We start from the raw sequence: 14,244 nt of genomic DNA on the forward strand, positions 1-14,244 counted from the left end.
AGTCAAATACAGGCAGTCCTTGACTTATGACCACAATTGAGCCCCAGAAGTTTCTGTTGCTGAGCGGGACGTGTTTGTTAAGTGACTCCTGCCCCATTTTACGACCTTTCTCGCCGCGGTTGTTAAGTGAATCGCTACCGTTAAGTTAGTCACCCGGTTGTTAAGTGAATCCGGCCTCCCGTTGATTTGGCTTGTCAAACGGGATTCACACACACGCTTGGGATGCTGCAACCGTCATAAATATGAGTCGGTTGACAGGCTTCTGAATTTGGACCACGTGACTGCGAGGACGCTGCAACGGTCATAAGGGTGAAAAATGGCCATACTGTAAGTCACTTGGTTTCAGGGCCATTGTAACTTGACTTACAACAGTCACTAAATGAACTGTTGTAAGTCAAGGGCTACAATATCCAATTGTCCAATTTGTCAATTTCAAGACCTATCCAATTTGTCAATTTCCAATTTGTCAATTTCAAGGCCTATGGATTTCAACTCCCAATTTGGATATCCGATTTGTCAATTTCAAGGCCTATGAACTTTATAGGTCTTCCTATTATATCCAATTTGTCAATTTCAAGGCCTATGGACTCCCAATTTGGATATCCAATTTGTCAATTTCAAGGCCTATGGATTTCAACTCCCAATTTGGATATCCGATTTGTCAATTTCAAGGCCTATGGATTTCAATTCTCAATTTGGATATCCGATTTGTCAATTTCAAGGCTTATGGATTTCAATTCCCAATTTGGATATCCAATATGTCAATTTCAAGGCCTATGGATTTCAACTCCCAATTTGGATATCCGATTTGTCAATTTCAAGGCCTATGGACTTCAACTCCCAATTTGGATATCCGATTTGTCAATTTCAAGGCCTATGGATTTCAATTCCCAATTTGGATATCCAATTTGTCAATTTCAAGGCCTATGGATTTCAACTCCCAGAATTCCCCAGCCATTCTGGGAGTTGAAGTCCACAGGGTTTAAAGTTGCCAAGATTAGACACCCCTGGTCTACTGTATCTTGGAGAGCGAATGAACAAAAAAAAAACACCCCATTTCCGGAGTGTGTGTAAAGTTGTGAAGTTTGCTTTCGCAACTAACCCTGAGCTTTTAGGCACCCACAATCGAGGTCTAATCCCTTCCCATAATGTAGGGATGAGAGCCGCCTTTCTTACTGGGCCATTAGGAAGACCAATGCCACAAACCCGGATTGTCACGAACGGCGGTGCTGAATCAAGCCTCCCAGAGTCACTTCGAGAGCGAGGTGGATGGCGTGCACACTAAAAATAAATCAAATCAAAACCTCCCGGGGTTTTGCCAAGCGCGAGACGATCCAAGGAGAAGGAAAGCAATGCCTCGTCTCACCTCTGAGAAGTAGAAAAGGGCCGATTCACAGAAGAGGATATCGGCCAGGTAGACGGTCCCGCTGGTCAGCACCTCGATCTGGTATTTGCAGAAGTGATGGCTTCGCAGGAATTCGCTAAAGTGCCTGCAAGAGAAGAAAAAGAGGGTCATTTCCTCTATCAGAAGTTAGGAAGTCAGCGCCTCCTTTCCAAGAATGACAGAATGATGGGAGGGACCTTGGAGATCTTCTAGGCCCGTGATGGCGGACCAGTGGCACGTGAAGCCATGTCGCCCGGCATGTGCGGCCACCTGCAGGGTGGATAAAAATCAATGATTTTTTTTAAAAAATCCAAAAAAAATCAGATGTTTTTGATTTTTATCGAATTTATTTTAATAAAAAACTTTTGGGGTAAAAATCTATCGTAAGATAGTTTTCTATTTAAGATACATAAATAATTTAGTTTATTCAGCATGAAATGGAGCTTATGTCAGCGTTTCGACGCTGGCATAGAGAGCAGAGAGAGAGAGAGAGAGAGAGATAAGCTCTGAACTTCTGCCTGCTAAATCCCTTTGAAGCCGGGTTGTCGTGGAAATGAAGAGGGGGGGAGACATTCCTGGGAAATGACAAGAAGTCTGAAGAATGACTTGGAAGATAGCCAATGAGAAGCAGAGATTTGGGGATCGGAAAGGGAGGGATTGGGGGGGCAAAAGGTCAGTCTTGTCCGCGCGGAGTCATGATCCGGTGGCTGTGCTCAATTAAAGAAAAGATTTCCTTAAAGATTGACAGTTTGGAAATTCATTTTATTTTGAGATAGCATCGACGTCTGACAGCTTAGTTACGTAGCAGGAGGCTGTATATTCTGCAACACTGGGACTATCGGTCAGTCAACAGTGGGTCAAAGGAGTAGCAGAGATGACAGTTGCTCTTTAAAAATTATGATTTAAATCGAGTTGATTTAAATCAAGCCTTTTTACTAGTGATTTAAATTGTGATTTAAATCAACTCGATTTAAATCAAATCCACCCTGCCTGTTTGTCTTCTGGGTTTCAGGCGCTGATCAGCTGTCCTTTGCGCATGGCAGCGCCAAAAACTAGTGCGCTGATTGTTGGGTGCGCATTTACACGAGAACCTGGAAGTTCGGCTTTTCCGGAGTGTGACTCCTTCACACATGCGCAGCAGTGCCGAAAACTGGCCTGTGCATGCACGCCAGCCAGCTGATCATTGGGCGTGCATGCATGTTAGGACCCAGAAGTTTGGCTTTTCTGGAGCGCGGCCCTGACAAGCATGTATGTGTGCAATGTTTCTGCGCAGCCTTTTTGGCACTATTCGCCATCACCGTTCTAGGCCAACCTCCTGTTCAAACATGAAACTCTACAGCAGGAGTATCAAACTCAAGGCCCACGGGCCGAATCTGATCCACGGGGTGCTTAAATCCAGCCCACAGGGCCGACCTAGAAATATCAAAGGACCCAGCCTGCAGTGCCTCTGCCAGCCAAAACGGGCCGCATGCCCGTTTAAGGCCTGCTCAGCCACCTGCAGCACTCTGCCGGCCAAAAACAGCCCGCACGGAGGCATCGGGAGACTCTGAAAAAGCTTCTTGGATGAAAAGCGAAATGTCTTCAAAGAAAAAACAAGGAAGCCAAGTTGCCTCTTGGGGGGGAAAAAACACCTTTGAAACAATTATTTGTTTGTTTGTTTGTTTGTTTATTATTTATTGGTTCGATTATTTATTTATTTATGTTAAATTTGATTTATATGCCGCCCTTCTCCGGAGATTCAGGGCGGCTTACAATGCGTTAAGCAATAGCCTTCATACTTTTGTATATTTATACAAAGTCAGCTTATTGCCCCCACAAACTGGGTCCTCAATTTACCTACCTTAGAAAGGATGGAAGGCTGAGTCAACCTTTAGCCTGGTAAGATTCGAACCTGCAGTAATTGCAGGCAGCTGTGTTAATAACAGGGTGCTTTAGACCACTGTACTACCAAGGCCATATTTATTTATTTATTTATTTATTTATTTATTTATTTATTTATTTATTTATTTATTTAATTTATTAGTTCGATTTATATGCCGCCCTTCTCCGGAGACTCAGGGCGGCTTACAATGCTTTTAAGCAATAGCCTTCATACTTTTGTATATACCTGCTTAGTAGGGCTTTCGCCCCCCCCCCCCCCAGCGGTGTTCTTTTTTTTATACAAAGTCAGTTTATTGCCCCTACAATCCGGGTCCTCATTTTACCTCCCTCGGAAGGATGGAAGGCTGAGTCAACCTTGAGCCTGGTGAAATTTGAACTCGCAGTAATTGCAGGCAGCTGGCAGCTAAGAGCTACTTTAACAGCACTTTAGTCTGCTGCGCCACCAAGGCTCTTAGGATCTGGATGACTGAGAATCTCCATTAGTCAGACAGTATCTTAAAGATACAAAAGTGCTGGAAGGGTCCCTGGAGGTCTTCTAGTCCAACCCCGTGCTGAAGCAGGAAACCTTATTCCAGACAAATGGCTTTCCAGTCTCTTCTTGGAAACTTCCAGTGTTCTGGAGGAAAGCTGTTGCACTGATCAATCATTCTCGCTGTCAGGAAATTTCTCTTTAATTTTAGGTTGGATCCAGTGGTGGGATTCAAATAATTTAACCACCGGTTCTCTGCCCTAATGACCGGCTGGGTGGGTGTGGCCATGGTGGGTGAGGACATGGTGGGTGTGGCCATGGTGGGTGAGGACATGGTGGGTGTGGCCAGGGGGTGTGACAGGCAGTACTCAGCCTCCTGCACCCCCCCCGGGAGCAAAAACGGGCCAAAAAATGGGGAGGGGGATTACTGCCCCTCCGTGCCCCGTTTTGGGCCTAGTAGGCCTCCCTGCAGCCTCCTGGGAGCAAAAACAGGCTGTGGGGGGGGGTGCCCCCCCAGTGCCCCATTTTGGACCTAGTAGGCCTCCCTGCGCTTACCTGGGAGCCAAAATGGGGCGCGTGGGGGGAAAAAAAGCACAATACTGGAAAAATCTAGAAACCCCTTCAGATGATATTATAATCAAAAAACTTCTGGAATGTGCAGCAATGGAGAGGTTAACTCTAAAAATCAAAGGAAAAGAAGACTCGGAATATTTTAAAACATGCGAACTATTCTACAAGTGGTTAATTGACATATATTGAGGTTAGAGGAGTGGATTTCTGTGACATATGGATTTCATGAGAAGAAAAACTGATGAGTAAATATTTTGATGGTTATATAATCGGTACTATAATGGAAGATAGTATACTTTTCAGTAACGATTGATATTATCGCATATATGTTTATATGCCCTCCGAGTGTGGTCTTCCGAGTGCGCTTCAAGGTTTTGGTTACTACCTTTAAAGCGCTCCATGGCTCAGGACCTGGTTATCTACGGGACCGCCTGCTACCACCAATAGCCTCCCACCGGCCAGTACGTTCCCATAGAGAGGGGCTCCTCCGGGTGCCGTCGGCCAAACAATGTTGACTGGCGACCCCTGGGGGAGAGCTTTCTCTGTGGGGGCACCTACTATCTGGAACGAGCTCCCCCCGGAGATACGGAGGATCCCGGATCTGCGCACCTTCCGCCGCGCGCTTAAGACTTTTTTATTTCATCAAGGTGGCCTGGCCTAAATCTTCTCCCCTTTTTAAATGTAAATTTTAATTTGTTTTTAAATTATGGGGTATTTTAAATTTGTTCAGCCAAATTATTTAATTTGTTTTTATTTTATTTTCAATTTTTGTATTTATGTGTTTTATCTTGTGGCTGTTCACCGCCCTGAGTCCTTCAGGAGAAGGGCGGTATAGAAATTTAATAAAAATAAATAAAAATTAAATTAAATAAATAAAATATGTACTGTATCTGATTATGATTATGATGATGTTTATATGTTAACATCTTGGACACCTAGAAAACACACTGTTCGACATAGAAATGGAATATGTGATACAAAACAATAATAGATAGATAGATAGATATAGATATAGATAGATATAGATATATAGATATTACAAACTATTCTAAAAATACGAGTTCCAGGTATATTAGTAAAAAAAGAAGCAGACATTCTGCGAACTCCGGAACTTAAGATTTTAAAATGTTAAAATCTGAAGTTCCGGAGTTCGCAGTATGTCTGCTTCTTTTTTTTACTTATATATATATATTCTTGGAATATATATATATATATATATATATTATATATATATATATATATATATTTATATATATTTTATATATATATAAAATCTAGGAAAGAGAGCACACAAGGTTTAATCTGGTTGAAACAACAGAGCCGACTTACTCTTGTTCCATGGCGTTAAACACCACCGACTGTGCCATGACGAAGCAGTTGGGGTCCACCTGTCCATCTTCCCCGCAGATTTTGGCTGAAAACCCAACCGAAAGATATTTCCGTTTAGCGTCAGAGTCGACGGCAAAAGAAAAGACAGGAGGAGGCCTGCGGCTGTCTCTCGTGCCAGCAGAGGCAGAGCAGCAGAGGTGGTAGTCACTTACTTTCTCTACCGGTTCGCAAATGTGAGCGCGCCCTCACCTCCGAGCATGCGCTCGGCCTTCCACGCATGCATGCGGCTTCAAACTGTGCCCAAATAGGATGGCATAGCGCCAGGATTTTCCTCTACCGCTTGAATACCACCTCTGCAGAGCAGGCTTTGAAACCCGGGGATGGTGGTGGCGCATGATGTGTCTCCCTTCCAGCCCCATCTCCCCAAAGCTTTGTTTTCCTGCCGAGACGGTTTGGGAGCGCGACGTCTTACCCACAATGTCATTTCTCATCAGCTCTGTAATGGGTATTGGTTTAGCAGCATCGGGAGAGATATATTTGGTAAAAATGGTCACGGCATCCCGTTCAATACCTGGGAGGGGAAGAGAGAGAGAGAGAGAGAGAGAGAGAGAGAGAAGAAAAAAAAGGGACAGTGGTATTGGACTCAGTCTTGCTACGGAAAGGAGTTCGTCTGAGGTCGCAGTGAGTTGGGAACGGGGGGGTGGGGTGGGAACGGTTCACCAGTTTGCAAAAACTTCCGCAAGTTGAGTAATGGGAGGTTAATTGTGGTTTTTTTTGAGAAGGAAGGAAGAATTGCACAATTCCACTTAAGAGGAAAACTGAACTGGGACCTTTTGTTGGTGAAAAGGAAATCTCCTTTGCCCCAGAAATTAGTGACTCGTCGCTTTTGAAACCCGGAGCCTTTCAGAAATGGGTCTTCCTCCCCTCTTGAACGGTTACAGGTAGTCCTTGACTTACAACTGTAAATTGAGCACCCCATAATTGAACCCACAAACCCGTGATGGTGGTAAAATAAGTTATCACATGGTCCGGTCTGTTCACCACTTGTTCACTCTCTTGTAATCCCTTCCTCTCCAATTTCTACACTCTCCGATGGGAATAAAAACCAATAGGTCATTTACGGGACAATGTATACAGATAGTCTTTGACTTACAACTGTAAATTGAGCCCGCAATTGCGTCCAAAATTGAACCCACAAAGCTGTGATGATGGTAAAATAAGTTATCACATGCTCCGGTCTGTTCACCACTTGCTTACTCTCTTGTAATCCCTTTCTCTCCAATTTCTACACTCTCTGATGGGAACAAAAAACCCAATAGGTCAGACACGGGACAATGTATACAGGTAGCCCTCGACTTACGACAGTTCATCGAGTGACTGTTGAAAGTTACGATGGCAGTAAAATTCAGACATTTGGCAACTGATTCGTATTTATGACGGCTGCAGTGTGTGAACTCCTTTTGCGAACTCCTGACAAGCAAAGTCAATGGGGGAAGCCAGATTCGCTTAACAAAACCGTGTTACTAACTGAACCAAACTGAAGAGATTGACTTAACAACGGTGGCAAAAAGGTCATAAAAGGGGGCAAAACTCACTCAACTGTCTCGCTTAGCAACAGAAATTTTGGGCTCAATTGTGGGCGTAAATTGAGGACTTTCTGTACTGGTTTTCAAAACAGGAACTACCCTTCATGCTACAAATCTTCCTTTTCTTATAAACTTTTTAGCTGAGCTTTGCAAACCAAGGTAGCCTCTCCTGAAGAGACACCCTGTTACGTTTAGCAAATTAACAACAACAAAAAAAAATTGTGAACAATGAATAGGATGAACCGGAAGAAGGGATTAATGAAGAATTATCTCAGTTGTACTCTGGTGACTAAATTGAGATTTAGGATTACATGCATAGCACAAATGTCTCTTTGAAGCCGAAATTTCTTCCTTCTCCGGTTTGCAATCCTGGATTTTGAAGCTCTGTTCCAAACAAACCAGGGATTGTGGGTTTAATGTAAACTCAGGTCAGTCGGCAAGAAGAGGTTGCAATTTAAAGCCAGCAAATCTTATGTTTTAACTCAAAAGTTTCTCAACCTTGGGCACTTTAAGATGGGTGGACTTCAACTCCCAGAATTCTGCTATGCTGGGGGATTCTGGGAGTTGAAGTCCATCCATCTTAAATACCAAAGGTTGACAAATAACACTTTAATCTAACTTTTCCTCCTGAAGGACTGAAACCATGTTTATAGGACTATACTGGTCATCTTGTATCCCGAGTTGAGGCAGTCCTCGACTTACAACAATTCATTTAGTGACAGTTTCAAGTTACAATGGCCCTGAAAAAAGTCACGTGATCAAAATCCAGATGCTTGGCAACTGACTCACATTTATGACCGTTGCAGTGTCCCGGGATCACATCTTCCCCTCTTGTGACCTTCTGACGAGCAAAGTCAATGGGGAAGCCAGATTCACTTAACCACCGTGTGACTAATTTAACAACGGCCGCGATCCCCTTAACAACTGCGGCAAGAACGGTTGTAAAATGAGGCAAACTCACTTAACAAACATTTCGCTTAGTGACAGATATGTTGGGCTCAATTGTGGTCGTTGAGGGCAACCTGTAGGCCCTTAAATGAGGATGACCCTGGAAACTACAGGTAAGTCCTCAACTTACGACCACAATCGAGCCCAATATTTACGTTGCTAAGTGATAATTTTGTTAAGTGAATTCCGCCCCCATTTTATGACTTTTCTTGCCGCAGCTGTTAAGTGAATCCCTGTGGTTGTTACAGGCAATGGCTTTCCCATTGCTTGACAGAAAGTCATAAAAGGTGATCAAATGATCGTGGGACAGTGCCAACGTCATAAATGTGAATCAACTATCAAGCTCCAAATGTAAATCAAGTGATTATGGAGATGCTACAAGGGTCGTTAGTCTGACAAACGTTCATAAGTCACTTTTTCCAGTGCCGTTGTCACTTTTTGTTCCCATCAGAGTGTGTGGAAACTGGAGAGAAAGGGATTACAAGAGAGTAAGCAAGTGGTGAACCAGACCGGGCCACGGGATGACTTATTTTACCACCGTCACAGCTTTGTGTGATCACTAAGTGAACTGTTGTAAGTTGAGGACAACCTGTACTCGGAGAGACCGTGGACGGGGCTTACTTTTCATGAGTTTTCCTGACAAGTCCTTTAGTGCAAAGGAAGGGCTATTTCTATTGGACGCTGAGACCACGGAAGCATCTTGAGGGTCACCCGGAACAGGACAGTCCTCGTCTTCTGACGGAGTCAACCCCAAATGGGGTTTATCACCGCCTTGGCCAAGCAGCAAATGGTTCCGAAGAGTCAAAGTTGACCGGTTGAAACATGCCAAAGAGGGTTCGGAGGGACACCGGTCGTCCAGTCCTCCGTTGAGCGATTCGCCGAAGGGGGGAAACCCAGGTGGGTCCTGATGCTGCTGCTTCAGGCAAGGGGACACCGGCTCGGCCAGGGAACTGTGCTTCACCGTGTTTAAGCTGTGTGCTCTGATGCGGGACCAGGTGGTGGAGCGGAAAGTCTCGGCTTCCAGCCAGAATCGGACCAAGTGTTCCATGCGGTGGAGCTCCATATACTGGGTGAAGTACGGGAGGGCCACGGGGTCGCGCAGGACTTGTGCCAACGTCTTGGAGAGGCTCGACTTGGTTTCTTGAGCTTGGTAATCCAGGCAGGAGCGGCCTAGAGGAAGCAGAGGGAGAGAGAGAGAGAGAGAAAGTGAGGAGGGGCATGCTGGGGAGAGACTGTTGTGACCCAGCTCTCCAAACGCAACCAACCCTCTGAAGTGAACTCAAAAGATTGTAAGAGCCTTGATAGTACAGTGGTTTAGTGCACCCTGTTATTAACACAGCTGCCCGCAGTTTCTGCTGGTTCGAATCTCTCCAAGGCTCAAGGTTGACTCAGCCTTCCATCCTTTCTAAGGTCGGTGAAATGAGGACCCAGTTTGTGGGGGCAATAAGCTGACTTTGTATAAAATATACAAAAGGATGAAGGCTATTGCTTAATGCATTGTAAGCCGCCCTGAGTCTCCGGAGAAGGGCGGCATATAAATCAAATTAAAAAAAAAAAAAAGATTCCTTTATTTATTTTTATTTTATTTATTTTATTTTATTTCAAATTTATATACCGCCCTTCTCCCTGAGGACTCAGGGCAGTGTACAGCCAGATAAAAACATATAATACAAACATTAAAAACAATTAAAAGAAATATCTCTTTTAAATATCTCATTTGGCCCCAAATTTAAAAAGACAAAACTAATTAAAATTATTAAAAGAATTTCTTCAAAACATTCCGTTTTCTCCACAACTGTTTTTATTGGGTATAGTCAAGGGTTTTACATTGGGTGAAATAAAGTTGATATTGTATATGGTAACAGCAGCGAGATTATTGATAGGTCAATATAGGGCCTTGGTAGCACAGTGGTCTAAAGCACCCTGTTATTAACACAGCTGCCTGCAATTACTGCAGGTTCGAATCTTACCAGGCTCAAGGTTGACTCAGCCTTCCATCCTTTCTAAGGTAGGTGAAATGAGGACCCAGTTTGTGGGGGCAATAAGCTGACTTTGTATGAATATACAAAAGTATGAAGGCTATTGCTTAACGCATTGTAAGCCGCCCTGAGTCTCCGGAGAAGGGCAGCATATAAATCAAATTAAAAAAAAAAAAAATTGGAAAAATGAAGCTATGCCCACTATTGAAGAATGGACTTTGAAGATGGCCAGTTTTGCAGAGATGGCGAAGATTTCAGCATATTTAAAAGATCGGACACAAGAGACTTATGTATGGGAGTGGAAAAAGTGGATAGATTATGTGCAGAACAAATATCAAACTAGGAAATATCAGATAGCTTTTAATTGAATGTATTATACAGGGATAGAATAATTGAATTTTGTGAAGTTTTGAATAATATACAGGGGGTGGAGGGGTTCAAGTTTTATAAAAATTGTGATTTTGATTTGGATTATATTTTGTGGAAGTCCTGAGGGGAGGGGAGGGATGGGGGGGTTAGGGGGGGTTAGGGAGGGCTAGGAGGGGGGGAAACTGGGGAGAAAATGTATTTGTAAAACTTTTTCAATAAAAAAAAAAAAATTAAAAGAATTTGTTAAGCCAGCCCGGCTTGCTGAAATAAGAAAGTTTTAAGGGCGTGGTGGAAGGCACCGAGGTCTTGGATTCTCCTTATCTCCGGGGGCAACTGATTCCAGAGGGTGGGAGCCCCCACAGAGAAGGCCCTCCCCCTGGGGGTCACCAGCCTACATTGTTTGGCTGATGGCACCCCGAGGAGGCCCTCTCTGTGGGAGCGCACGGGTCGATGGGAGGTCATCGGTGGCAGCAGGCGGTCTCGAAGGTAACTAGGTCCTATGCCATGGAGCGCTTTAAAGGTGGTAACCAACACCTTTATAAGGAGCGCCAGCAGCCCCGGCAAAAAGTTTCTCTCTCACCGCAGGCTAACAAGTCCGTCCGGCAAGGGAGACAAATAGTTGTCTGCCCCATCTATTCATCTCCGCCTCCTGCCTTTTATCCTCAGAGCAAGGGTGGGGCTTCGCTAGCAGCGGTGGGCTCTTCCGTCCCGAGGACCGGCTCATAGATTTCCACTGCTCTCCTCTCCTCTGCCTTCTGTGCATCTGCGTGTCAGGCACTGGACCCAGCTATTCCTCCTCTTCCTCATCAGCCACCTCCAGACCTGGGGGCTGTTGACTCTCCAACTGAGGGCTGACGGACGGTCCAGACTCCGCCTCTGTCTCTCTCTGACAGATCCATTCCCTCTTCCCCCTCGGAGCTCTCAGGTTTCCTTGATGCTGATCCTGACTCCCATGCCTCCTCCTCTGAGTTAGTTGTTGGAAGGGACAGCAGCCGACAGGCCACAACAGAGACGTTCTTCGTGTTTGGAGAGAGGCACCCTATAAAATATCTCTATCATGGCCCCATCAGTTCGGAAAAGGAGCTGGAACCAGGACTGTCCAACATGGGCAGTGCATCTCCCCTGGAATGTCTGGAGAGTCCAGGGGCTTAGGACGATGCTCTCCCAGGCCCCTCCCGCATTGGGGTCGGTGGTCGACTGGGCAGGGAGCTGCCTTCCTTCACAAACAGGGGAGAGGATTGGCTGCAGTCAGGCAGTGGTGTTGAGAGGCAGCAGATCCCCACTGATGAGGAACAGCTGCCTCCCCCAACTGATTCGAGAGGCACAGAGAGCGGAGCGGAGGCAAGCTCAAAGGAGGAGGTCAGCGAGGCTGCTGGCGAGGAGGCTGCCCCGGCACTTCTCATATCTGCCTTGAATTGATTTAATGGGAGGCCATGGAGGGTGTCTTTCTTGGGAACAATCTGATTTAACTAATTTACACACAGGTACTCCTCAGGTTGCGGAGGCTTCCTACTATAGTTGTAAGTTATAAAGGTTGTAAAATGTTTGCTCAAATGATTGAGGAAAAGTCTGGCTTTCATGCCTGAGCTGGGACTAGAACTTCTCCTGGGGACTGGTTCATGGTTACCCAGCTGGCTTTCAAAGTGGGACTAGACATCACAATCTCCTAATGATTCACCCAGGCAGCTTTTATGCCTAAAACGGGACTAGAACTCTCTGTCTCCTAGTGATTGGTCCAAAGTCACCCAGATGACTTTCATGCAGAACCTGGGACTGGAAGTCTCATTCTCCAGATGATTGGCCCAAAGTCACCCAGCCGGCTAGCATATCTCGAGGGAGACTAGAACTCACTGCCTCCTGGTTTCTAGTCTAGTGCTTCAATCACTTGACTAAACTGAATCAATCAATCAATCAATCCATCACTTCCTTGCAGCTACCTATCAAAGGTATTTTAGGTCTCTAAACATGCTCACAAGGTCTTTGGACCCAGCTAGAAATTGCCAACAGTGAGATATTGGTGAAGCGGGCACAGCAGCGCCTTCATTTTGTGTGTCGCATGAGAAAAGAACATCTTCCTCCCCGTGTCCTCACCACTGTCAGCGTCTCACCGCTGGCATAGAGAGGAGAGAGATAAGCCCTGAACTATTGCCTGCTAAATCCCTTTGAAGATGGGTCGTTGTGGAAATGAAGGGAGGGGGGACATTCCTGTGAAATGACGAGACAAGAAGTCAGGAGAGTGACTTGGAAGATAGCCAATGAGAAGCAGGTAATTGGGGATCGGAAAGGGAGGGATTGGGGGGCAAAAGGTCAGTCTTGTCCACATCAAGTCATGATCCGGTTGCTGTGCTCGAATAAAGAGAAGATTTCCTTAAAGATTGGCAGTTTGGAAATTCATTTATTTTGAGATAGCATCGAAGTCTGACAACCACTTTCTCAAGAGGGACAATCAAGAGCATCCTGTCATATTGCATTATAGTCTGGTTTGGAAGCATTCCTGCTTCGGACAGGAAGGCAGTGCAGAGTGGTGAGGACAGTAAAAAAGATTATTGGCGGTTCACTCCCTTCTAACCAGGACATGGCACATTAAGAGATGCTTGAGCAAAATCGGCAGGATTGTCCGGGATGCTACACGACCTGTTTTCCTTGTTACCTTCTGGGAGGAAGTTTCCTGGTATCCGAAGCAGAACATCCAGATTCAGCCAGAGTTTTGCTCCATGTAGCATCAACCTTGTGAACTCTCAAGCTTCCTCTTTCCAATATGCATTCAAGATGGCTAACAATTAATATTTATATGTTTAGGTTTTAAGTCAGGGGTGTCACAACTCAAGTCCCGGGGGTCAGATTCGGCCCGCGGGGTGCTTAGATCAGGCCCGAGGGGCTGCCCTGGAAATAGCGGAGGAACAGCCTGTGGTGCTTCTGCCAGTGAAAACGGAGCCACGCACGGCCCCCCTAAGCTCTGTTTTTGCTGGCAGAGGGTTGTAGGAGGCCGTCGCAGCCGGAAATGGAGCTCAGGAGCTGTTGTGGCCCGTCAGCGGCCTGTGCAGCTAGTAGCTGATTCCGACAGCGAGGAGGCTGGTGTGGTGCTGCGCCAGCAGCCTGTGCAGCTGGCACTCGAGTCGGACAATGAGGAGGCTGGAGAAGATGTGGTGCCAGAGATGGGGATTCAGCCAGGGCCTTCAGAACCTCCAGAAGCTCCCATAAGTGAAGAGGAAGAAGAGGAGGAGTCTCTTCTCAATGCACAGGAGCGCAGAGCTGCCAAAAGGCAGGAGTGGCTCCTCAGGAGGAGGTCTCCTCGAAAGTAAGGCTTGGGGCCAATTGGCCACTCCCCCAGCCTATTTAAGGAAGGACGACGACTGAAGCAATTTGTAGGGAACAACTTTAGTTCATTCTCCTTCGCGTCTGGATTCTCTGCAAATTGCTTTTGGGCTTTCTGCCAACCATAGTAAGATTACGATTATTTATTCTTTGCATTCTTGTAGGCTGTTAAGAAAGTTAATTAACAGCCTTTGTTTGAAAAATACTGATTTAATTTAGTAAACTAAGGTTTGTACAGACTGTGTGTGTGCTGCGTTCTTTGGGGTCCGTAGCTGGGGCAGAACAAGAGCCCGTTTTTGCTGGCAGAGCGCTCGAGCCACCAAAGACGTCCCCGAGATGCGTGAGGTCGAGCTGGCCACACTCACCCCGGTCCCCCAAGGTCAAACACAACCCTGATGTGGCCCTCAATGAAAT

The 14,244-nt window shown here is 45.7% G+C and overlaps 1 protein-coding gene across 2 annotated transcripts in view; it reads right to left on the reverse strand.

Annotated features, from left to right (window-relative positions):
- The window catches only part of AKAP10 (A-kinase anchoring protein 10), a 66,344-nt gene that overhangs the window by 17,900 nt on the left and 34,200 nt on the right, over positions 1–14,244 (reverse strand). For both annotated transcript variants that reach the window (XM_060685629.2, XM_087883467.1), the window contains exons 5-8: positions 8,789–9,337; positions 6,106–6,204; positions 5,634–5,718; positions 1,367–1,490 (exon numbers count right to left, since the gene is read on the reverse strand). In XM_060685629.2, the coding sequence (XP_060541612.2) occupies positions 1,367–1,490; positions 5,634–5,718; positions 6,106–6,204; positions 8,789–9,337 (857 nt within the window). The remainder of the gene's footprint in view (positions 1–1,366; positions 1,491–5,633; positions 5,719–6,105; positions 6,205–8,788; positions 9,338–14,244) is intronic.

The sequence above is a fragment of the Pantherophis guttatus genome, chromosome 1, assembly GCF_059756535.1.
Source record: "Pantherophis guttatus breed Tessera chromosome 1, ASM5975653v1, whole genome shotgun sequence".
In the NCBI taxonomy this organism is placed as follows: Eukaryota; Metazoa; Chordata; class Lepidosauria; order Squamata; family Colubridae; genus Pantherophis; species Pantherophis guttatus.